General features: G+C 50.7%; 10 protein-coding genes across 10 annotated transcripts; 5 read left to right on the top strand and 5 right to left on the bottom strand.

The window, feature by feature from the left end:
* Nucleotides 1–232: 232 nt before the first annotated feature.
* BKA67DRAFT_203655 (uncharacterized protein) lies at nucleotides 233–2,170 on the top strand. Its single transcript, XM_046095442.1, has 3 exons — nucleotides 233–568; nucleotides 626–1,274; nucleotides 1,326–2,170. Exons 1-3 carry the CDS (start codon nucleotides 298–300, stop codon nucleotides 1,936–1,938), a joined length of 1,533 nt encoding a protein of 510 aa, XP_045962220.1. The 5' UTR covers nucleotides 233–297; the 3' UTR covers nucleotides 1,939–2,170.
* Nucleotides 2,171–3,543: 1,373 nt separating this feature from the next.
* BKA67DRAFT_556879 (uncharacterized protein) lies at nucleotides 3,544–4,796 on the top strand. Its single transcript, XM_046102198.1, has 2 exons — nucleotides 3,544–3,981; nucleotides 4,090–4,796. The coding sequence occupies exons 1-2, from the start codon at nucleotides 3,663–3,665 to the stop codon at nucleotides 4,533–4,535; spliced, it is 765 nt and encodes a 254-aa protein (XP_045962219.1). The 5' UTR covers nucleotides 3,544–3,662; the 3' UTR covers nucleotides 4,536–4,796.
* A 332-nt stretch (nucleotides 4,797–5,128) lies between these two features.
* On the bottom strand, nucleotides 5,129–7,155 carry BKA67DRAFT_203608 (uncharacterized protein). Its single transcript, XM_046095441.1, has one exon. It carries the CDS (start codon nucleotides 6,775–6,777, stop codon nucleotides 5,209–5,211), a length of 1,569 nt encoding a protein of 522 aa, XP_045962218.1. The 5' UTR covers nucleotides 6,778–7,155; the 3' UTR covers nucleotides 5,129–5,208.
* A 296-nt stretch (nucleotides 7,156–7,451) lies between these two features.
* On the bottom strand, nucleotides 7,452–8,822 carry BKA67DRAFT_512175 (P-loop containing nucleoside triphosphate hydrolase protein; the record flags this gene model as incomplete). The annotated part of the gene is made up of 2 exons (XM_046097454.1): nucleotides 7,452–7,673; nucleotides 7,734–8,822. 2 exons carry the CDS (start codon nucleotides 8,820–8,822, stop codon nucleotides 7,452–7,454), a joined length of 1,311 nt encoding a protein of 436 aa, XP_045962217.1.
* A 262-nt stretch (nucleotides 8,823–9,084) lies between these two features.
* Nucleotides 9,085–10,524, top strand: BKA67DRAFT_203604 (Prefoldin). Its single transcript, XM_046095440.1, has 6 exons — nucleotides 9,085–9,117; nucleotides 9,169–9,305; nucleotides 9,407–9,621; nucleotides 9,687–9,757; nucleotides 9,823–9,947; nucleotides 10,006–10,524. The coding sequence occupies exons 3-6, from the start codon at nucleotides 9,561–9,563 to the stop codon at nucleotides 10,133–10,135; spliced, it is 387 nt and encodes a 128-aa protein (XP_045962216.1). The 5' UTR covers nucleotides 9,085–9,117; nucleotides 9,169–9,305; nucleotides 9,407–9,560; the 3' UTR covers nucleotides 10,136–10,524.
* An 801-nt stretch (nucleotides 10,525–11,325) lies between these two features.
* On the top strand, nucleotides 11,326–13,070 carry BKA67DRAFT_591152 (uncharacterized protein; the record flags this gene model as incomplete). Its single annotated transcript, XM_046104680.1, has 2 exons — nucleotides 11,326–12,821; nucleotides 12,878–13,070. 2 exons carry the CDS (start codon nucleotides 11,326–11,328, stop codon nucleotides 13,068–13,070), a joined length of 1,689 nt encoding a protein of 562 aa, XP_045962215.1.
* A 1,687-nt stretch (nucleotides 13,071–14,757) lies between these two features.
* Nucleotides 14,758–15,946, bottom strand: BKA67DRAFT_203532 (uncharacterized protein). The gene is made up of 4 exons (XM_046095439.1): nucleotides 15,722–15,946; nucleotides 15,479–15,533; nucleotides 15,172–15,432; nucleotides 14,758–15,112 (listed from the first exon to the last, which is right to left on the bottom strand). Exons 2-4 carry the CDS (start codon nucleotides 15,524–15,526, stop codon nucleotides 14,771–14,773), a joined length of 651 nt encoding a protein of 216 aa, XP_045962214.1. The 5' UTR covers nucleotides 15,527–15,533; nucleotides 15,722–15,946; the 3' UTR covers nucleotides 14,758–14,770.
* Nucleotides 15,947–15,966: 20 nt separating this feature from the next.
* Nucleotides 15,967–17,259, bottom strand: BKA67DRAFT_591151 (uncharacterized protein; the record flags this gene model as incomplete). The annotated part of the gene is made up of 2 exons (XM_046104679.1): nucleotides 15,967–15,972; nucleotides 16,288–17,259. The coding sequence occupies 2 exons, from the start codon at nucleotides 17,257–17,259 to the stop codon at nucleotides 15,967–15,969; spliced, it is 978 nt and encodes a 325-aa protein (XP_045962213.1).
* A 487-nt stretch (nucleotides 17,260–17,746) lies between these two features.
* BKA67DRAFT_619997 (DNA replication/checkpoint protein) lies at nucleotides 17,747–19,870 on the top strand. Its single transcript, XM_046105466.1, has 2 exons — nucleotides 17,747–18,152; nucleotides 18,221–19,870. The coding sequence occupies exons 1-2, from the start codon at nucleotides 18,011–18,013 to the stop codon at nucleotides 19,543–19,545; spliced, it is 1,467 nt and encodes a 488-aa protein (XP_045962212.1). The 5' UTR covers nucleotides 17,747–18,010; the 3' UTR covers nucleotides 19,546–19,870.
* Nucleotides 19,871–21,101: 1,231 nt separating this feature from the next.
* On the bottom strand, nucleotides 21,102–22,193 carry BKA67DRAFT_556866 (ankyrin repeat-containing domain protein). Its single transcript, XM_046102197.1, has 2 exons — nucleotides 22,002–22,193; nucleotides 21,102–21,930 (listed from the first exon to the last, which is right to left on the bottom strand). Exons 1-2 carry the CDS (start codon nucleotides 22,108–22,110, stop codon nucleotides 21,233–21,235), a joined length of 807 nt encoding a protein of 268 aa, XP_045962211.1. The 5' UTR covers nucleotides 22,111–22,193; the 3' UTR covers nucleotides 21,102–21,232.
* Between the last annotated feature and the right edge of the window lie 9 nt (nucleotides 22,194–22,202).

The raw sequence follows: 22,202 nt of genomic DNA, 5'->3' as shown, positions 1-22,202 counted from the left end.
TATTTTAAAGATGCTCATCGAATACAGCAATCTCTGAACCGTTAAGTGGAACGTTAAAGGCTTTTTGAAACAGTTCGCTTCGCAACCGAAATTCGCGTCATCGCGTGTGCCAAGCGACGGCTCGATTCGCGGCATCTATGTATAGGTGGTAACGAACATGACGCTAATTAACGAGCTGCTAGCCGAAAACAGCATTTGGTGTTAGGCGAGCATTCATCGGGGACTTGTACAACACCGAGACCAGGTGCGCCTACATCTATCAATTACTACTACTCACAACTTCGTGAAGCATTATGTATGATAACGACCCTAATTATGGCGAACACTGACTCGTATAACTGGTTCTATCCAGCATTCTGCCTCGTCGTTGGTCTCGCGATCTTGTACCTGGTTCACATAAATCAGCTGTTGAAGGATACTCCGGAGGAGATTCGGAAGCTGGCGGGATCAAGATGGACGGAAGAACAATTGAAGAGCACATATGAGAGGCTCGAAAAAGACCCTATTGATTACGTGGAACAACTTCCACCGAGGTTAGATCGTCGGTATATCGTGACTGGCGGAAATGGTAAGCCACATTGCCCCATGGTCAATGCTTCTGAGTCGACGTTGATATTTGACATAGGGCTCGTCGGCGGGTTTATCGTGCTGCAATTGCTCGCTCGGGGTCAATCGCCAAAGAGCATCCGGATACTCGACATCAGGAAAGCAGAGAGGAACGACATGCTGTCAGGTCCTGCGACAGAAGTTGATTTTGTCTACGCCGATATTACATCGCGACCATCACTCAGCGCCGCTTTCAGGAAAGAGTGGCATTCGTCAGTAGCTCATCTACCACTGACGGTCTTCCATACCGCCGCTGTCATCATTCCCTCTGACAGGTCAAAATATTTCTATCGCTTCCCAGAGGCAATCAATGTCCACGGGACACAGAACGTCTTGAACGCTGCCAAGGAGGCCGGGGCCGATATCTTCAGCTCCACTTCATCGGGCTCGATAGCTATACGGCCAATAGGGCCCTGGGTGGCACCATGGGCGCAGTCACCTAGGCGGTTCTGGCAGATTTTAGACGAAAAAGACTTTCTTCAGCCGCTGCGACGGCACGAGGATTTCTTCGGCAACTATCCCGCTTCTAAAGCGGCAGCAGAACGAATCGTATGCGACGCGAATACGGGTGGATTCCAGACCGGTTGCATTCGCCCGGTCAATGGTGTTTATGGAAACCCAACAGACAACACTGTCGGAGAACCTCTTGCTAGGGCTGTCTTACCAACGTGAGTTACCCAGAACTTACCAAGCTCGTGAGACTGACACCTTAGCTCCAGATGGGTGTCGCATATCGTCCAAAGCTTCGTCCATGGCGCTAACGTAGCCATTGCCCACTTACACCACGAAGCAGCGTTAACGAAAAGAAACGCGCCTCAGGCTGGCAGACCGTTTTGTGTGACGGATCCGAACCCGCCAATTACATACAGTGACTTATATATGACGATCAAGGCTTTATCAGTTCATCCTTTTCTCGATGTACACATCCCCCCTGTCATTATGCTACTCCTCTCACACATTCTGGAGTGGTATTCTCTTCTGCCGTTCAGGGTACCATTCCTGAGGAAGATTTTGCCCGTACTCAAGGGAGACATCCGATATCTTAAGCCAGGATTGTTTTCTATATGCACTCACTTGGTAGGCTCAAACGCCGAGGCATCCAGGTCAGTGGAAGATGGCGGGCTAGGCTACAAGGGAGTAATAACAACACTAGAGGGAATGGCGCTCGAAGTCCTCGAATGGAACCGGGAGCATGCAGACATAGATGGCCGCTTAGAGAGGAAAGTCTACACCACGTCTGTTTCTGCGGCCGAGAAGATCCAACAACTAGGAATAGGTGGTCTTGGCAGCACAGATCGAGGCGGAATTATGCTTTACAACCGTTCACACTAGATTCCCAGCATCTCGGAAAAGCAACAAAGGTTGCCTGGCCTGCTGACAGCGGGGATCGATTCATAAGGTTCATCTCTTTCGAATCCAAGCACTAAGCATATAGTAAATACTGAAGGCTGGTAAAGAAATGGTTTCTTTTTTTCCTGATTACACGTCAATTACGTCAATGAAAAGCCCCCGGCTGTCAAACCAGAACAAAGTTCAAGTCAAAGTATTCTCCTCTCCAGGTTGCGTGCTAGTGATGGTCTTACCAAGTCAAAGTTGGCTGACTTACCGAGGGCTTGGTTCAGAGAATCTAGACCACCTGTAGACCGTTATCGATCAGTGGCTGCTAAAATCTGGGCTTGTTTAGTTCGGCAAGAACCACGCTTGCGGCAGTAGGCAAAACAGTATAGATGCTTATTTCGGGCTCAACATGATGAGCATAGAAAACTCGTAACAAGATTTTTAGGATATAACAAACATGCTTGAATCTCAATCCATAAGAATTAGATTCGCGCTTGCACGAATGGTCCAGCCAATGCACTGGGCTGCCATTTACTGTGCGCTATCCTTTGAATTGATCAGTAGCTCTGAGGTTCGTCCTGTTAGGACTCTATTCATAATGCTATACTCATAATCTTATCCTGGCTTCCCGGCTCAGTCGGCAAGAGAGCGGTCACCGATATGGTCAATTTATAGCCCTCCGAACGTCACACCATTCTGAGACATGAGTGTAGCGTTAAAACTTTAAAAAGAGCTCGCGAAGAAAAAAAAAAAAAAAGCAGATCGAAATAGCCCCAGTCTCTTCATCCTTGGTGTCAGATGAGAGGCTCCTTGAGACAAATCGTCTTGCGCCGCGCGATGCTGGATCTGAGTCTCGCTTTTTTGACCGACTTCTCTTGCATCGGATTCGGCAGCACAGGACTGGCCACAAGGTCGATTTGCGAGCATTCGTGAAACACCAACGCGGGTGACAGAGCCCCAGAGGTGAGGGGTCTAGTGTGAGACCTTGGTCAAGGCGAACTCAATGGTATATAGGATTTAAAGCGACCGGCTGGCCTATTCGCTCGATGAGCGGTCTTGCCCTTGCCAACATCATAATGAAAGTAAACGCGAGCAATGCTAGAGCCTTCAGCTTGATATATTTTATACTAAATGCATTAAAACATTGAGCCATCGTTTTGGCCAACCGTATTCATGTGTAGGTGTGTTTATCTCGAGGATTTCCTCAAAATTTCACCACATTACGCGGTACCTGTTCATAAGCACCAGAGTTATAGGGCAGACTATATTATCCTCACCATGCTATATTGGCTAAAACTTCCACCACGTGAGCAGCTGCATATGTTTACACTATGACACTTGATAGCTCGCAAAGCTTCTTGCAACTAGGAGAAGGTTGACGCCCGAAAGAGAAGCAACACGTTGATGCCATCACCAAGACTGCGGAGAGGCGTCTTACTGCCGACGAATGGAGCTTTGTCTCAACCATTGCGGGACTTTGGCGAGCCGCCTTTGACTGCATGCACCTCGCATGTTTCTCATATTCATGAAAGTAGTGTTATCACCATTCGAGTGGTAAAGGCTCAGTGATTTTTGTAACATCGTGCACCTAATATGTCTATATAATGCAGTACACGCCCATTTATGGAACTTAATCTTTAGGCACAGATCAGCATCAACCATTCTCATCTAATACCAGAACACCCAGTCCCCATCACCTGCAAAGGTCATCCTTCAAAATGTTCAAGAACATCGCAACTTGGGCCCTCCTGGCCGCTGCACTCGTTCAAGCAGCACCTGCCACTTTCGACGTCGACACTGAACTTGAGATCCGCGACTTGGAGCTCGAGGCTGTGTTGAAGCGCGACTTGGAGCCCTTCGAGCTCGAGACCCGCGGTGTCGAGCTCGAGGACCGTGATATCGAGCTTGACGACCGGGACATTGAGACACGTGCCTCGAGGACACTAAGCGGTCTCGCCAACTTTGACGCAAAGGTCGCCAACAGTGTACCCACCAAGGAACTTGGCATTTATGGAGGTCTTTTCTGGCAAGGCTTCGGTGCGTTGGCGCGTCCCTGTCCCATTCGCTTTGTATTCTTTTGATCAATCTAAATGCTGTTGCCATCGTCGGATGGGAACAGAACTAACAATAAGTCTTGTCATGCAGGTCTCGTCAGGAAGGACAGCACCCTCACGGGCGTCCGGCCCTTCTCGGCGCCCAACGTGGCCGTCTACGGGCCCATCACCAGGCTGACCAACAACGCAAGGGCCGTGGTGACGACGCAGTACTCAGGCTCGATCGCGGCCAACTTCACGTTGTCGCAGTTCTACTACGGCTGCTCGACCACGACGGTCCTGAGCACCCTCGCCCTGCCCACCAGGTGCAACGTCGCTGCCGCCGGCTACAACCGCGCCGGCAAGCTGCTCGCCTACCAGCTCTTCCCCGAGTACACTCCCGGCGTCGGCCTGTCGGCCAACCTCGTGCTCGGCATCTTCACCAACAAATTCGTGGGCCTTGACCATGTCATCTTTGCTAGCACCTACTCTATTGGCCCCTTGTTGGGCGCTACTGTCATTGACGATGTCAAGTACACGCTCAAAACCATCTCGTAAGAGAGCTTCTAAATATGCTTTATGATGTAGGTTGACATCAACTTCGGGTATTTGGAGTGGTTCTGATTGATTCTACAGTAATGACGCTCGGTCGTGTCCAGCGTGAGAACTGAATTTGGGGCTGGGGATCTCGGAAGATTCTCAGAGAGACGGAATTTGAACAATACGAACTTTAACGCCTGGGCATTACCCATTGATGCAATGATTTTCGCAATTCCCTATGTAGACTGATTTAGTCAATCCGCTCATTTCCAGTCTGCCAAGCACAATGGATAACATTGACGTCCTTGGTGAATATATTGGTCACTATGTCTTTGACTGGTCAACTCGTATCGGCGCTAAGTATGAGTCACGTGAATGGCAATGATCTATAAGTGAACAGGTTTAGAATATCAGGCTTCCATAAGCAATGCTAATCAATATGACTACACCTGGTTTGCATGTCTGTTTCTCTACTCAACGCCGCTGCGCTGGCTGCGCAAGCAGCTGGCGCTTGCTTCCATGCGTAACTAGCGATTCTATCGTACATGTGAAGGAGAGACTAACCTGTTAAATGCATAGAGTTCCTGCTTGGTTGACAAATCAACGTGCCGCCAGTTCTGAAACATCTTGTCATCCTCTACACGTTGTTAGCATCCACACGATTGTTCGCGAGGCTTACAGCACAGTACCTTCAAGGGACCATGACAGGCCATTTCTCAGTGTACTTATCCTCCATCGGCATATAAGCAAACTTAACCTGGACGCCCTCGGCAGCCAGCTGCCTGATAGCCCGCTCCGCGCACCTCTTCTCCTCGAGCCAAGTCGGGTTCATCCGGTTGAGTACCCAGTCCATGGTGTACTCCGGGTAGTGGAAGGTGCCCTTGACGGAGTCGTAGCAGAGAACCTCGCCCAGCTCGTTCGCGCAGAGCGTCAGAACGGCCTTGAGCGGGGTGAAGAGGAGCAGGGTGAAGCGGCAGGCGGCGGCGAGGAAGGCCTCGCTGTTGGACTTGACGACGGTGACGCCGTTATTCCTACCGCCAAGCAGGCGGTCCGTGTGGTTGCGGACGACGGCAGTCGACACCTTCTCGAGAGCGTCGCGGAGGGCGCGCATGTCCACCGTCCCACGCTCAATGCCCCGTGAGCTCTTGACCGTGTTCTCAGCCGACTCCGGCCCAAAATAGATGCTCCACTGCGCGTCCAAGAGGTCGTGCCTGGCATCCACGTACATGGCGATGGCCCGCTCGCCGAACTCGCCAATGCCGAGGTTGGCGATGTGGGCCGGATGCGTCTTGATGGCATCGCCAGCGTTGCCCACGAGGTACATCAGCTGGCATGACTTACAATAGTGAAACCAGTGATGCTTCGGCTCGGCGTAGTTGAAGGTCCGCGGTAGAGGCATGGTGCCCGGCTGCACCATCAGGTCCGAATCGTAGTCGAAGCGGGCGGCGTCGTACTTGAGCGGGGCCACGGCGAGAACGGCGTTCTCTCGGTCATGCATCACGTTGGCGTCCTTGCCGACGTACCAGTGCAGGTGTTCGGCACAACCTCGGCGGTTGTGATTTTTGCAGAGAGGTAGACGCGCCTGTTCTTCTCTCTTGTCCTGCCACCGCTGCTGCACCCTGCTGTATGATGCTCCGGCGCGTGTAGTTATGTCCCTCAGCAGACTTCCAGCGCGTTTCGTCCGCGTAAGTATGGAGACTCCCGAACTCTGTGAGTTTATTGAGCTTGCCGAAGAAAGAGGGCTTATAAGTGGAGGGCTCTGGGGTATACCTTCGGCAGGGTAGAAACTCTTTCGATTATCGAAGTATGAAATTGAAGCAGATCTCTGTGACCCTGTCATATGTATAAGCTCATTATCTCCCGAACGGCTTACCTTGGCCAATGGGCTGGGTTTGCCACGGAACGCCAAAGGTGGTCGGCTCTGGGCCTGGTAGTCACAGGCGTTCTTATCGTCTAAACCATTCGGCAAATACAAACCAGGTGGTCGAGATCCTGGAGATTCTTTTGAAGGAACCTCCTGGGGTTCGATTGAGCTAGGCTGGTCAAACATGACACGAATATCTAATGGCCTTTGTTCCTCGCCCGCGTTGTCACGACCCATGTTGTAGATATCCGTCAGAGAACAATTTTCTTCCGTCAATTGTGTTGGGGTGCGATGGTACTGAGTCAGGTCAGTTCTTTTGCCCTGTAAGCTGTCCGAGCCCTGATCGATATAAGCATCACAGACGTAGCTCTCCGGAATAGAGTGGTGGGCGGACATCTTGGCTCAAACGACACGAAGTGAGGCGATTAATACGGTGGACCTTTTGAGAATGAGTTCTTAGTTTTCAAAACTGCAACGTATACCGGCAATCTAAGAGGTTTAATAGTGTGCCGAGGCGTAAAGTGTTTGTTGTTGGACCCGATACAGCTGTCTGATTATATATACCGATTGTATAGGGGTGCCCGAAAATATGACAATGAACCTGGAGCCCCTGGAGACCAATCAGAGGTATTGCGCATGTGGAACAAAGGCCCAACTTGTCTGAATCGCCCCACACCATGAAAGAACCGATAAGAAGTGTATTATTGTCCTCTTTTGTCATCAGATCTCTTGAACAAAGGCAATGTCATCTGGACATTTCGTAGAAACTCCCACACAACAAAGACAAACAAAGCAGGTATCGCATGCTTGTATCGAATTTGATTGTAGAAAGGAGAAATGGGGCGTGAATCGCTGCTAGACAAAATCTGGCAAAACGGTTGGGAAAAAAACCAGACAATATCGTCTGAAGATTGGTATGTATCATTGCTGTAGCTGAACTGATAACTGTTTCGAGCCATCGGCATCCCGAATCGAATAACATGAGGCCCCGCAAACGTGTTCGCAACGCCTTCCAACGCCAGTTGATGCCTTCGAACAACAAGTTAATTTCTAAGGAGCTTGCCTTGGTGTTAGTTTCCTTCGCTTCCAAACTCCTTTGTCCACTCGGCATTTCTTTCCAGGTCAACTCCTGACACAGTTGGTCTCGAGGTTTTGATAGCTTTTACGAAGTCTTTAAAGTCCACAAGGGGCTCCAAGAGCTTTTCGCCATCCACGTCGGCCCAAGTCATCTCTTTGGCACCCTTGTCGCCAGGGGAACATGGCATCAGTTTAACCTCGCCATCTTTCTCAATCTGAGATAATACACAAGCTGTTAGCAACGTTCCGCATACAAAGTAAGAGCTGAAACTGACCTCTTTGAAGTGTGTGGCCTGCTGAATCTTCCGTACTGGCTGCATCAAAGCGTCTTGAACGCAGATTGCTATATCACTACCCGAGTACCCCTCGGCAAGCTTCGCCAATTCTTTGTAGTCCTCAGTCTTCAGGGTTGTCGGGGTATCTCCAACAGCGATCTTGAACATGGTGGTCCTCGCCTGGGTGTCGGGCAAACTGATGTGAACACGTCTTTGGAAACGTCTTCGGATGGCCGCGTCGAGCTGCCAGGGAATGTTGGTGGCGCCGAGGACCAAGACTCCAGTGGAATCGTTGCCGACACCATCCATTTGCACGAGCATTTCCGTCTTGATTCTCCGTGAGGCTTCTGATTCTCCTTCGCCTCTGGGACCACAGAGGGCGTCGATCTCGTCGATGAAGACGATCGAGGGCTTGTTCTCGCGGGCCATGGCGAACAACTGCTTGACGAGCCTTTCACTCTCGCCCATCCACTTGCTCACCAAGTCGGAACTGGAAATACTGAAGAAGGTGCTCTTGGCCTCGGTTGCAACGGCTTTCGCTAGATAACTCTTACCGGTACCAGGCGGACCGTAGAGCAGAATACCCTTCCAAGGTTTTCTCTTGCCGACAAACAAATGCGGAAATTTGATGGGCAGGATGACGGCTTCCTTTAGAGCGTCCTTCGCACCTTCCAACCCGGCGACGTCATCCCACTTGACGTCTGGACGATCTTGGAGAATGGAACCGGCGAGGGCGTTTCTCAGCTTCTTGCTGTCCTCGTCGAGCTCGCCGCCGTCGTCGTCTGCCTTGCCCTTGGCCGTGCCGCCTGTGCTGGAGCCATTAGCCCCGACCATGCCAGGCTTTTTCCGTTTCGCTTCGGCGTCGGCAAGATGCGATTTGAGTTTCTCGGCGCGGTCCATGTATTCGGCAGTCTTGGAGCGGATCATCTCCTTGGACTTTGGGTTCTTCTCCCATTTCAGTGCAAGCATGAACAGCTCGAGGGACTGGTAGTATAGCTGGTATGCCTTCTCGTATTGATTGCCATTGTCGGCGTCGATAGCGCGACGCACCGTGTCGATTGCGCGGCCTAAGAAGTCGGTGTTGGACATGATGGCAGCGGCTGGAAATGAAGAGCACGATGGGACCGGGAGAGGGGTACCTGGGGGGGCTACCTTAGTATAGGTATACCGTAGGCAGTCCTATGGTAGGATCCCAGATATCGTGTGAGCTCAGATGACTATCAGCCTCCTGAGCCAAGTCGCAAAAGGCGGGAGTGCGAGATGTGGCCCGAGGATGAAGTGGTGCGGGATAGCTGCAGCGGAATAGGCGCTCAAGAGGGTTTGTGCCTGTGGTTGTGGTGGGCGGTGATCTGGTTGCTGTGACGTCCATGCAAAGGCAAATGCGATTGCGGGATGAGCTCTAGGCTGACTTAACCTTGGACTGTAGACTACTAACCTGGCTTAAACCTCCATAGATACGCACGTCTTAGTGGCCTAGGTTACATAGGTTAGGTAGGTCCTGGATTCTGGGGCCTGGGGGGGCCTGAGGACTTGGCGCTTGTAGGTGCGCTCGCACTTTGCCATTTGAACTCTGTATGTAGCCTTATCGCAGCCTGGCGAGGGGCTTATCGCCCGAGCTCCATTCGATACCTCGCCCCTCCAAAATCGTATGCCACTGACCACCATCCGAGTAGTGTTGTGCACCGAGTAGCTGAGGCACTTCACGATTCACGAGATTGATTGGGATTCTCCAGCGTTCAATTTCTCGACATAAGCCGTACTCAATCACAACATCTCACCTCGTGGCAGCTTGACACAACTACCAAATTCTGTGGGGCGCCAGCAGAAATGGCCGAAATCCAGGCAAAGCTTCAGTCCCTTTCGGAGGACTACCAAAAATTGCAACAAGGTACCGGTCTTGGTCTATACATCTATCTGTATAATGGCTGCTAAACACTCGTGATGAAAACACAGAACTTCAGGAAGCCGTTGCCTCTAGACAGAAGCTGCAGGCCCAGAGAACTGAAAACGAAGGCGTAAAAAAGGTAATTGCCTCGCAGCCTCTGACCTGTCGCACGCATGCATGCTCAAACTTTTTTATTTTTTACAGGAATTTGAGCGTTTGAAGGACGGGGAGAGTATCTATAAGCTCGTTGGCCCGATACTCCTGAGGCAGGACAAGATCGAAGCAGACAGTACGGTGAAAGGACGTATCGAGTTCATCGGCAAGGAAGTGTGAGTGTATTGATTAACCCTGACGTTGCTTGGCCGCCAGTATTGATCCGGTCACTAGTGAGAGGACGGAAAAACAAATCAAGGACATCCAGGACAAGATCGAAAAGAAGAAGACTGAGATCATACAAATCCAGTCGGCAGCACAAGCTGGTGCCGGGGGTCCTGGTCAGGTTGCAGCAGCAGCTTGATCGTCGACAACCAATTAGCAAGTATGCTGGTCTTGCGACCTGCCCAAAGAGTCTGATGCCATACGGAAGGGAAAGGAAAATTGTGTACAAGGCCAAACGCAAGTGCTTTGGGGGACCGGGACTTGGAAATGGATATTGAAGAACGTGTCCCTTGCGGCCAGTCTCGCTGCCCCTATGATCTCTTGAAGAAATCCCACATGGAGGTCCAAAGGGAGCTGGGACCATGATCTCGTGTTAGATGCCAAGATACATCCCTGGACGTGATGATCAACAATAGATTTATGCCGAGCTTCGGAAGATTCCTCGCTTTGCTGAGTCGGAGAACCCGGAAGTGTTATACCGGTGCCTGCTTCTGATTTCGTAACTTCGTAGCCCACGAGTACTCAGATGCTGCCTGATGACGGGCCAAAGCCAAAGTGTATGCACGCACCAATGTGAACCAAGGCGACAAATTGCAGCCTTGACCAAGTACTCCCCCTGGTGACCATGGAAAAAGGCGGCAGTATGGTTATGCACAGCAAATTAAAACGATCTCAGGGCATGTAGAATTTGATTAACCTGGTCTAGAAGAACAAAGAATTGAACGCATGTCCAACCGCATGGTAGTGCTACAGCTATAGTTACCGTTACAGGGCACATGTCTGTGGACAGGGTTCAGCTTACTATGACGTTGAGGGCAGTCGGGGGGCAGTCGGGGGGCAGTTTGGCGGGGCTGTAGCGGGGTCCGCCGCTGGGAGTGCCGCTCTTCCCTACTATATGGTAAGTCTTGATGCTTGACTAAGTTAAAGAAGTTGGCCCTGATGGCTGTATTGATAGCGCGTTCCTCAGTTGCCCTACGGCAACGTTGACAACAATCAACTGAACTCAATCTTGCGAAACCTACCCGGCACCGTGATGTGAATACAACACTACCCGTGGTTAATACTAGCACTAGATCGACATCTCAACTTCCTGCTCTGCAACAATGTGCTAAAGCACGTACAGTAGGCAACCACGAATAGCCAAGCTGCTGCTCTTCGTTTGTCTTGCTCCGAAGCTCCGACCCTCGCACATATCGCGTCCTGGGTTGCGCTGGGCCATCTCCGACATCACCACTTACGATAACATTCCCACCATAGCTGTAGCTACACATGTTATTTCTGAATGGCCAGCTCCTACAGAACGGTCTGCACGCATCGAAGCTCGCCAAAATGAACGTGGACGACGCGAACCGGCCCATGAGCGTTAAGGAGATCTCCCGGAATGCTAGCGACTACAAGTTCACCACGGCTCTGTCTCTGCAAACATGGTTGCGCACTGCAAAGACTCTGGACCGAGAGGCCAGGTCCTACCTTCGCGATGGCAACTTCCCCAAGGCCTATATGCTGTATATTCGCGAATCCGACCTCATCATGAACTCCTTGCCGAAACATCCCGACTCCAAGACCAAAGAAGGCAAAAAGCTCCTGGCCCAGGCCTTCCGCGGCCTCACCGATGTCATGGAAAACATGGAAAAGATTAGGCCTATAATTACGAAGGACTATGAAGAGTGGGAGGCCGAGGCAGCAAAGAGACAGGCGCTGCGAGCAAAACAGAAGGCCGACAAGCAGTCCAGTGCCCCAGCCAAGACCCTGACAGACTACGACAAGTATGCTGCCAGAGATCCCACCTTGTCCTCGAGGGCAAAAGTGCTTGATGCTGGCGATCATCTCGACCTCGCCGTAGATCTGGCCACCAAGGAGTTCAGCAGGCGCGACGCCGATAAAAGAGCTTCACGGCGAGCTGGTAGGTCAGCTGAAGAGGAGCAAAGCAGACGAACAGCGGGCTTCTGGAACAACTGGACCGACGAGCTGTCCAAGAGGCAGGAAGAGGATGAAGAGATATTCCGGAGGAAAATGGAGTCGAGTCGAGCCCAGCAAGGTGTCGAGGATAACCACATTCATGACTTTGTGCAGAAAATGGGCCGCGCCGAAAGAGAGAGAGAAGGAATATCTGCGCCACATATAAACAGCAACACCACAGCAACTTACAACTATCCCTCAATATCGCGGTCGGCCCCCGTACTTTACGATCCCAGGGTTCCCACAACCGACAGAGAACCCACGCCTCAACCGCCACGGCCGCCTAAGGACTTTATTCCAGCCCGATACGAGGAACATACGCCATCGCTTCCTGAACTGCCCTCGAAGGAGCTTCTGTGGCCACTCCCCACGCCCGAAAATTTCCAGAATGGCCCGTCGAGACCACCTAAAGAGTCGGCCCTACCCGCAGAGCCACCCAAGAAGAAGTCCAACAGGGAGCATCTTACCTTCAAACCTGCTGCATACTTGGAAAACAATGAGCCCGTACGCTATGTCATATTTCCTTCCAGGATGCGTGAGGACTTCCTCCGTCTGGCCGCCGATAACACGAGGCGCGGGCTGGAGATGTGCGGTGTACTGTGCGGTACCAGCGTTAACAACGCCTTGTTCGTGAGATGCCTCGTCATTCCGGAACAGAAGTGTACTTCCGACACCTGCGAAACCGAGAACGAAGGAGCTTTGTTTGACTACTGTGAGAAGGAAGATCTGATACAGCTTGGTTGGATACATACACACCCGACGCAGACATGCTTCATGAGCAGTCGAGATCTTCACACACAGGCCGGATACCAGATCATGCTACCGGAAAGCATTGCCATAGTCTGTGCCCCGACAGACAACCCTTCGTATGTCGATCTCCTTGTTGCCATTCACATCTGATTTAATGCTAACAAACATGCAGTTATGGCATCTTCCGGCTAACCAACCCACCGGGCCTTCCACATATATTGCAATGTACACAGAGCTCGACCTTCCATCCTCACAGCGTTGACAATTTATACACGAGCGCTGGTAAAACCTCAGGGGGCCACGTTTTAGAGACTGATGGACTTGACTATCAAGTATGCGATCTGAGGCCTAGTACGAGGCACTAGCAGGCCCTCGACTCAACAGCTTCCCCCACATCATTTCCTCGGCCATCTAGGCTTGTTGAGTCGCTCTACGAAGAACGGACATCATGCAGCTAGCAGTGTGTAAGCGACTGCCTTTCTCGGAGTTTGGGTGCCGTTACGTGGCTACTTTGTGGTAGTCCTCAGTGGCTGATTAAGCGGAAAGGGAAGGAAGATTGAAGAAACGCAGGTATTCGAAGTTTGGCTGAACAGTCCTTGAATCTCTCTTGCAAAGTCCTTCATATGTGCGACGGGCGCTTATCGAACGCACGTTGTTGAGTGTACATATTCTGCTTGAGGGGTTCAATAATGTGTGCCGCATAGAATGCGACACATATGCAGTAGACACAGCCACGACAACTGCTGGTGGTTTTTTGAGCTACCATGCATCTGAAGATTTAATGCGTAAAGCGACGTCGCGCCTTGGCCAGACTTGACGAGCCATAACTTTGGGGGGAATCCACACACGTCGCACGGCGGGAACAAAGGAGTATCATCGTATGTACATGGCTCATCCAAGGGTATTGGTATCTTCTAAGGCTCATTCGAATGCGAGTGATGGGGCATGCACGTTACATAGCGTTTGGCGTTGTATCTGATCTACTTCGGGATAGCTGTCCTTGTCCAGTGGCAATGACAATATTTATATATATAGATGATCCGTCAGTTGACGGTATCCTTGCTTCAAATAAAGGCATTGCGCCTTTCGCCATTGCGATAGATATATTTGACATCCCTCGACTTTCGTTTGGCTTATGTTGGGTGGACCTGAACGTTATGAGTCAAGATACTCTACCAGCGGAAGTATCCAAGCATGGTGACTATTACTTACTAGTCGCACACCCTCGTTGACCGCCGTGACTTCCTGTATGTTTTTTTTCTTTTTATTTACGATAGAATAACATTCAATTATAGATCAAGCAGTTTAGCTCCTATTAATCACAGTATAATGCTTCTGCCACAGAACAGGCTAAACTAGGTCTCAGCCGGCTACAGGCAAATTCAAACTGGATTGCTGGCTTCTGTCGTGTTGATGACTGGAAATAAGAGATCTAGTTCTTGTTTCATCTGGGTCAGCAGCCCTAAAATGTGTTGGGTTTTGAAATAGAAATTCGACCTTTCAATTTGGAAAAAGAAACTAAAAAGTCTATTGAGAAACACAACGATTGCGAAGCGGAAAATGGCAATACTAACTGCTGATCAATGCGACCTCGAAGAGGCTCAAATAGTCATATGAGACTCCAATTTCTTCTCGAGAAACAACCACTCACGACATGCCGTGGATGGAGATTGTGGTCCACGCATTTGTGAACTGGGAGTTGCTGCTGCGTTTAAGGAGCATTTTATGCACCGCGTTTCCCCTGGAGCGATTATATTCATCACGTGGCTTAATTCTCATCGCCGTAACCCCCTTGCATCCAAGCACAGGCGACTCTTGGCCATACGATTCACAGCAGGATCTAACGGATGCCGAAATCGAAAGAACATGTGATACTCAGGGGCAAATGCTTCACGTAGGTTATATTGATCGGAGAAAAATCACGTTAATATCCTGGGGCATTTGGCCGATGATCTATGTGTCGGTGTGTCCCAAGAATTCGGCGAGGGGCTCTATGTAGCCAGCCTCTCCGTACAAGCAACCCCCCCCCCCCCCCCCCCCCGGAAATAGTCTCTTGACGACCGGTCTAGCAGTCTTCCCCGGCGCTGGTGGCCCCCACGAACACATTCCACTCCTCCTCGTTGAACATCTGGCCGGCAACGCCCGTGGCGCCCATGCCCTCCTGTCCGCCGCAACCGAGCGTGATGTTGTAGGCGTACCACCCCAAATGTTGGACGGGGACCTGGACGGGGCGGTCCCGGTCGTTGCAGAAATAGATTCCGGAGTCCCAGGAGCAGCTGACGCGCTGGCAGCTGCGGGCGTCGAGAAAGACGGAGCCAGCCTTGTGGAGCAGGTATTCGTATCCGTCTCTCAGTGCCTGGAAGTCGCAAGGTCGGTGGTTCACGACCATGCCGCAGCGGGCGGGGGTCTTCGCCGTTGCGTTAGAGTGCGGGTTGCATGATCACGAGGGAGTCAACCGGAACTTACGTCCTGGACCGGGTGAACCCCGAGAGGGGGGTAGGCGTCCGGCCACACTGTCTTTCGGTGAAAAGCGGTTGCGTGCCAGGTCGTGTTCCAGGCGAAACCGGGAACATCCGCGGCGATCTGCTGCTCGATGTGATCGAGGCTGGTACCGGTGTAGGTGACGACTGGGCCACCTTCGGTAACATTGCCGCGCCAGGTTATGTCGGTCACACGATCATACGGCGAAGGTAGAATGTTCGGTATGGAGGCAGCAATAGCAATGTCCTTCCTGAGTCAGTCAGTTGTCATGTATCTCTCGTGCTCAACATACAGAGAAGAAAGCCATGAGGCAAGAAAGAAACATCTTTATAGCGACCATTGTTCATGTTAGAGACGCTGGTCATAGTTGGCTGTCCAAGTGGGTAGGCTTTGGGTGTAGTGAGAGGGAAACTAGCGGTGAGGTTTTCAGTCGGTAGCATAATACTGAACTGGTGATAACGTGTTGTGTGAGGAAGGGGGAAAGGTAAGGGGGCACGTGGGTTTGTGAGATATTTATAGATCCCTACCTTTCCATGACTCCATATTCAATCACGAACCTGTTATTAAGAGGGTGTGTAAGCCCGTGGGAGTGTCTCAGCGTTCTTAATCTAGACTAGGTCTCTCTGACATGTGTGAATCATCTTCCATAGTTCAAGCCGCGGTGAATCTGGCGCCATGCCGGCCTTTATTTGCCTGGCATGAGCCACGCCAGTCACGGCGATTTGCAATCGTTCAATTGCTGTGTCAAAATTACCAACGCTTTGTATTTCGTCCTTCATCTCAAGACTGTCTAGCAGGTTGTATAAGCCCTGCTAACAATGCAAGACAGGCGTAGTATACTAGATATTTTTCACCGAGCAACAAACTACGTTGAGCTCGTTTTCGACACCGACCCTGTTTTTGGCTTAGTCAAGCCTGGAGATTGATCAAAAATGGTACATCGAGTTGATGGAGAGCTAGATAAGCTAGCAACTGTATTCATTATGTGGACACTCAAGTCCTGCGTAGTAGGTCGCCGGGCGTTTGTCTCCGAGCGGAACCTACGTGTGCATTATCGTTGCCTGAATATTGAGGTCTGTAAGAATCTCCCATCGGCCTAACAGGTATATTTTCAACTTGCTGGCCAGGTCGAGGAGACGACGTGGACGACCCGGGTCTGGAGCTAGTATCGGGACTGAGACTCCGTCGTTTCCTTGGTGTCCCGACCGGGTATTGCACAGCACAATCCCAGGCCTCAAGCGACGTTGAAGGGCTTCTGAGAAAGCTGCCCAATTCATGAAGCAGCAGCCGGGTGTTTTCCCGACCCAGAAACTCTTGCAACATATCCTCAGCTTGCCCCTGACTACCCTGAATGTCGACCGTCTTCAGAATGGCAATGATGTATTCTAGCAGGAATTCAGCATTGTTAGCGCGCCTTCTGGTAGTGGCGTCGTCGCTATCCTGTGGTGCTGCCGTGGTGTGTAGAAACTCGAAGACCCTCAGCTCCCTCCTTAGCCACATCCGAGCACGAGAGACTAGACTGGGATCTTGCTCAAACAGTTGAGGCGTCAATTCTCGATACTGGGCGACGCGATTTGTGCCGACATGCAGCGAATATAGCTGGTCGCGGTAAACCTGACGTCGCCGGAGAACTGCTTCATCCTCGGCGAGAGTGTGGAGAGGTGTGACGTGTTCACGCCGGCGCGAGGGTGTATAGTAGGGCCAATTCCTTCTTGGTGGCTGCGGTCTGCGGTGCACTGACGGACTGGGGGCAGCGGCTTCCCTCGTGTCTGGCACGAACGTCCTCCATCGGCTCCTGTCTGGCTCTTCGAAGTCATATCGAACCTCGCTGATGGATGCCTTGCACAGAGGACATTTTATTTGCTGTTCAAGCCAGTTGATCAAGCAGACATAGTCGAAATTGGCGTGTTGACATGGCCTGGCCTCACATGGCTCGGTGATGGTTTCGAGACAAATGACACAGCACTCGGCCTGAGCATGATCGGTTCCCTCTTGCCTCGATGCCACCTCATCAAGGGTACTCTGGAGCACCTTGGCTTGGATATCAGACCGATCTCCACCCACTACTTCCATATGTTGAAGCCTGCTTTGCCAGAGGTCAAATGAGTGACGGAGGCACGTGATCTTGCACGCAGTTGTAAAGAATTCTGATGAAGCAACTGCGTCGTCCGAGATAAGAATTCCAAAACAAGTAACGATAAGCGCAAAAGCCCGTCTTTTTGTCGGGATGCAAAACAGAGATATGTGATGCGGGAGTACTGTGTACAGAGGTGGCGTGATCATGAAATGAAATTCGGAGAAGCCAAAGCATATACGGCACTAGGTTAGACTAGTCTAGTCTAAACCTAGAGCGACTGCATGTGGGCGGTCCCCTTACCTCTGCCGCTGATATCCCCACCAACACACTCTTGTTCACAGTCTACCTACCCCCCGACCCCCCTGCCCCCAAAGGAAGCCTGCCCGCCCGGCGTAAGTTAGTGGTCACCCAGCTTACATAAGATACAGCCCTGGAGCTAGTTAATGTACGCACTTGTGATTGCAGTGCGGACTAAGACACCTCAAATTATGTCAATGAAGTTGCCCCACGTCGCGTCGCGTATGGGATCGCGACTATAATTGAAAATGACAGGCATTGAAGCGCGCATTTCGCGTACAGCATGTGTCTTGACTCCACCTTGATCTTCAATCATGTGAACCCTGTCTTCTATCCCATTCATGCAACCTCTTGTCTGTACATATTTGCGTTTGCGCATTCTAATCTTGCCCAAGTTTCCTTACATGTTCTGATTGACTGCACACCATCATCAAATCATATACCTCTACTATGGAGGAAAGCGAGAGACAGAAATATGAGGCACAGGCGCAAGACCTGAGGGTTGCCCTGAAGCAGTTCGAGAGTGATTGGGCAAAGAAGAACAATGGGAACAAACCGCCCCGTGAAGCCATCAAGGCGAATCCCATAATAGGTACGAACCAGCCCCCCCTACGGCATATGTCGAGTCTTGAGACGTCCGGCTGACCAGGGAACGTGCAGCTCAGAAGTACAAAAAGTACAACCAAGTCCGCGATATTCTAGACGGCAAGGTCGCACCGCCGAAGCCCAAGGAGAGAAAGCGCAAGCCAGAGGTTCCACCAAACCAGACCCCCCCTAAGCGATCGCGTCCTACTATCACGCCTTCAAAGGCTCAATATAACACCGATCTTCTTGACGGCTTCGAGACCCCTTCCATTCGACGACTCTTCAGCCCCGCGGTCCCAACTTCGATAGGACCTACTCCCCAGAGAGACGGCAGAGTGCTGGGACTGTTCGATCTGCTCGACACCAATGACGAGAATACGCCATCGAGACCGCGACAAGGTGATGCGAGCCTGCCCGATGTCCAGCTGCATGCGACGCCTAGCAAGCGTCGGCACACTGATACGGAATCCGAAAGCGCGACCAAGCTCGGCAGGACGCCGCAGTCGTCAGCCAAGCGCAACATGCTCGACAGCTTTATGACGCCATTGAAGAACCGAGACGGTAATATCCTGGATGCCAAGTCGCCTAGCACCGCCGGCAAGTCGTTATTTGCTACGCCAGCTTTCCTTAGGAGAGCCCAAATCGCGCCGACCGATGAGAATGGGAAGTACGTTTCGCCTCAGCCGCTCAGACTACCGCGCAAGCCCCTGGTCCGCGGTCTCAGCAGCGTGGTCGCCAGCCTGCGGCAGCTCGAAGAGGAGAAGCTCGATGATGATTTGGAGGCACTGCGCGAGTTGGAGGAAGAGGAGGGAATGGGCCCTCCAGCGCAACCTACAACGAGGAAAGACCAGCCCAAGGAAGAAATTCTAGAACCGGATAGCCAGGGACACCATTTACTGGGCGGTTTTGACAACGTGAATGACCTCGACAGCGAGCCGGAGACACAGTTAGGACGTGATGGTCAGCCGCTCAGAGTCTACAAGAAGAAGGGCCAGAAGAGAACGACCAGAAAGGTCAACATGCGGCCCACACGCGCGAAGCGGCCGGAAGAATCACTTGAAGAGCCTGGCTCTCGTGATGAGGAGGGCAATGGAGAAGTAGTACCCGAAACCCAGTTCGACACTACCCGAACGCTGGGCAACGACGAACTACTGGATCTTGGCTCAGACTCGGAATTTGACGACGATGAGGACAGACCGAAGAAGAAGCCCAAGGTTCTGAAGAAATCTAAGCCTGCGCCTGCGAAAAAGGCTGATACCACGGAGAAGGAGAATCCGATTAAGAAGGCCGCCAAGAAGGTCAACGCTTTGGCTCATGCCAACTTCAAGAGGCTAAAGTTGCGTAATACTGGCTCTAAGGGTGGTCCTGGTTTCGGTAGCAAGTTCCGGAGGCGAAGATGAGGCGAATATATCAAACTGGGCATCCAAGGTTGGCATCTAGACTAACACAACTCTCGGAGCCGCAGGCAAGGGTCTGATCAAAGATCGGATACACGCGAAACGTGTATGTAAGAATCAAACGCATTGTATTGCTTATCGTACGTAAAGGAGGGTGAGCGTGAGCCCTCTGAGAAAGCTACGCGAAAACGAAGAATATCTATACAATGGCAATGATCAGGCCCACAAAACGAAGGACGGGCACCCCAACCCACTTCAATATCATGAGGTACGACTAGATGATTAGAGCATAAGCAGGCGCTGGGCTAAATTAATTTGATCTATCAAGCAACTTCATCTTTTTCAGATTGGTCGTTTTCTCCTATCTATCAATCTGTCTATAGGGGGCTGTATGAAGTTTGCAATCCGCTGATTCATGTAGTGCCCGCTCTGTGTTTTGGTCTTCAACATTATTCGTGATATCCGAATGGGTATTTGCCAGAATTCCGCTCGGTGAGAGGGCCGATTCATTTGGACCTAAGCGATGGCTCATAGATGATACGGACCAGCTGGCCAGAATAGTCGAGAGTACTGATGTTCAGTTCGGATATTGTAGGCATAAGTGCCAACGCTGCTCCTATCATGCTAAATATGAGCCGTCATCAGTCATGACCTAGCTCTTGCTGCGATATGATCTGGCTATCGCGGATCCGCAGCGCCACTGAGGATTCCAACGCTGGATCCTGGAGCATGGGCGATTCTTTTGGTGAAGAGGAAGAAGAGGAAGAAGAAGCAATCACTTAACTGAATGATTGTAATTACAATGGCTTCCTCCATGATATGATACAAATAAGCCACAGTCCTTGGGGAAATGGTGTCTTGAAACCACCTGGCAATAATTACTGCTGACCTAGGCTCATCTCGTTATTTCAAACCTAGAGATGGTGGGATGGTGGATCTGCCCCCATCAATCGTAATACCATCCAATTCGGGACTCATGAACAGTTGGCCGGCCGAGAAATGATGCACTGGTTATGAGAAAATGGTTCAAGGACCAAGTTACCATACCACCTCTTTGTAGCTTGGAATGATAGGCCTTTGAATAATCTGTCTACTTGCCCAACACTTTCCAGCACTGCAACGCCAGCTGCCCTGCTCCATTCTCCTGAACGCAAAAATGCAATTCAGAAATTGCGGATAATTTGAATGTTATTGTCTAACACCACCGGCGGAAGATGAGACTATCGATATTTTGGATATCATAGAGTCCTTTAACGATGAGATACTAGAGTACGCCGCAGTTTCCCATACATAATGTACAGGTAACACTTCAAGAAATGCAGCAACTCTCTACCGATCCGTCGTCTCACAGCCCGAATAAAATAACGGCAAAGCTAGGACGTATTTTTGGCATGCAAAGTCAATAGTGGGTGAACAAATGAGTCGGCATCGGTTCGAAATACTAACACTCGCTTTTCATAAAACCTTATGAAGTTAATCATAACGTAGTAACGGTACTTATAGTATCATTTTTTTTCAATTTAGCACAAAATCAAAAAGTTTATAATATATGATAGAAACCTTTTATATTTTATGTTCTATGTAAAGCCCTAAAAAGAAAAACTCCCTACGAACAGTGCTGTTTTGAGGTGCTTGTGCTGATGACGTCCAGTCATGAGGCCGTTCACGGTCGATGTGTCCTATTTAGGCTCTAAGGATCAATATGAGCACCGTACTCAAGAAGTAATATAGTCAAGATCTCTGAGTTTGCCTCAACGGCGAGATGAAGAGCAGTGTTTCCCAAGATATCCTTAAGATTTGGGTCAGAAGCAGAATCTAACAGGAGTCTTGCGACTGCATGATCTCCTGCTTCTATTGCCCTGAACAACGCAGTCCGTCCACGGTAGTCCGGTTCATTCGGATTCACGGCTTTATTTAGGATGGCCCTCACAATATCCTCTTGCCCTGACTCTACAGCAAAATGTAGGGCTGTTGAGCCATCGTGGTACTGCCTGGCTGCATCTGCCCCTTCTCGTAGAAGCAGTTGAACTAATGACACGTTCTTGTTCTGAATGGCGATCTGTAAAGGTGTTTTATTGGGCGAAAGACCCGCTAAATCTGACCACTTTGGGACTTCGGCTGATACATGATACGGATCAAGACCGGGTACCACTGGCCACGGCTCAGGTCGAGGAAGAGCCTCCTCACCTGGTATGTTGGAGGTGCCGGCAGAGTTTGACACGTCGCTCGAGTCAAGAGTCAACATCGAATCCGACCGATGATGTGTCGAGATTACGAATCTTTCCATCCTCGAAGTAGCAGAGGCCGGTGGCTCCCGTGGACTAGCCGCACCAGAGGTTTGTTTAGCAGCCGTCTCCAAGGCCTGTATACGTTTCTTTTGATTGAGGCCTGAGAAAGACCTCATCAATAAATGTCATTCTTCAACACAGAGAATTAAAACCAAGGATCGTGAGACTTACGATAGGTCCGTTGGGCGATGCGATTCTTTTCTCGCTTTCTTCCCCTCTTTTCGAATTCTTGAGTCAACAGCTGGGTATCGCTGAAGGCGGTTGCTCCTACAGGACTCATTTATAATATTGATTCAAGAGCAGAACTACACTGAATGATTCACTCAATAATGGTAAATATAAGTATGACACTTAGGAAGTAGCAGAAAATGC

This window comes from Truncatella angustata, assembly GCF_020726525.1.
Source record: "Truncatella angustata strain MPI-SDFR-AT-0073 chromosome Unknown BKA67scaffold_2, whole genome shotgun sequence".
NCBI lineage: Eukaryota > Fungi > Ascomycota > Sordariomycetes > Amphisphaeriales > Sporocadaceae > Truncatella > Truncatella angustata.
The sequence above is the reverse complement of the archived record's forward strand: the minus strand, read 5'-3'. Positions and strand labels throughout refer to the sequence as shown.

Bases quoted from the DNA above. Each gene is read 5' to 3' on its own strand.
- BKA67DRAFT_556879 (XM_046102198.1), top strand. From the start codon at position 3,663: ATGTTCAAGAACATCGCAACTTGGGCCCTCCTGGCCGCTGCACTCGTT. The intron at 3,982-4,089 runs GTGCGTTGGCGC...CTTGTCATGCAG, and splicing joins TCTTTTCTGGCAAGGCTTCG to GTCTCGTCAGGAAGGACAGC.
- BKA67DRAFT_556866 (XM_046102197.1), bottom strand. From the start codon at position 22,110: ATGAGTCCTGTAGGAGCAACCGCCTTCAGCGATACCCAGCTGTTGACT. The intron at 21,931-22,001 runs GTAAGTCTCACG...GGTCTTTCTCAG, and splicing joins CATCGCCCAACGGACCTATC to GCCTCAATCAAAAGAAACGT.
- BKA67DRAFT_619997 (XM_046105466.1), top strand. From the start codon at position 18,011: ATGGAGGAAAGCGAGAGACAGAAATATGAGGCACAGGCGCAAGACCTG. The intron at 18,153-18,220 runs GTACGAACCAGC...GGGAACGTGCAG, and splicing joins CAAGGCGAATCCCATAATAG to CTCAGAAGTACAAAAAGTAC.
- BKA67DRAFT_203655 (XM_046095442.1), top strand. From the start codon at position 298: ATGATAACGACCCTAATTATGGCGAACACTGACTCGTATAACTGGTTC. The intron at 569-625 runs GTAAGCCACATT...TATTTGACATAG, and splicing joins TATCGTGACTGGCGGAAATG to GGCTCGTCGGCGGGTTTATC. The intron at 1,275-1,325 runs GTGAGTTACCCA...CCTTAGCTCCAG, and splicing joins GCTAGGGCTGTCTTACCAAC to ATGGGTGTCGCATATCGTCC.
- BKA67DRAFT_203532 (XM_046095439.1), bottom strand. From the start codon at position 15,526: ATGGTCGCTATAAAGATGTTTCTTTCTTGCCTCATGGCTTTCTTCTCT. The intron at 15,433-15,478 runs GTATGTTGAGCA...TGACTCAGGAAG, and splicing joins GCCTCATGGCTTTCTTCTCT to GACATTGCTATTGCTGCCTC. The intron at 15,113-15,171 runs GTAAGTTCCGGT...GCAACGGCGAAG, and splicing joins GGGTTCACCCGGTCCAGGAC to ACCCCCGCCCGCTGCGGCAT.
- BKA67DRAFT_203604 (XM_046095440.1), top strand. From the start codon at position 9,561: ATGGCCGAAATCCAGGCAAAGCTTCAGTCCCTTTCGGAGGACTACCAA. The intron at 9,758-9,822 runs GTAATTGCCTCG...TATTTTTTACAG, and splicing joins AAAACGAAGGCGTAAAAAAG to GAATTTGAGCGTTTGAAGGA. The intron at 9,948-10,005 runs GTGAGTGTATTG...TCCGGTCACTAG, and splicing joins GAGTTCATCGGCAAGGAAGT to TGAGAGGACGGAAAAACAAA.
- BKA67DRAFT_203608 (XM_046095441.1), bottom strand. From the start codon at position 6,777: ATGTCCGCCCACCACTCTATTCCGGAGAGCTACGTCTGTGATGCTTAT.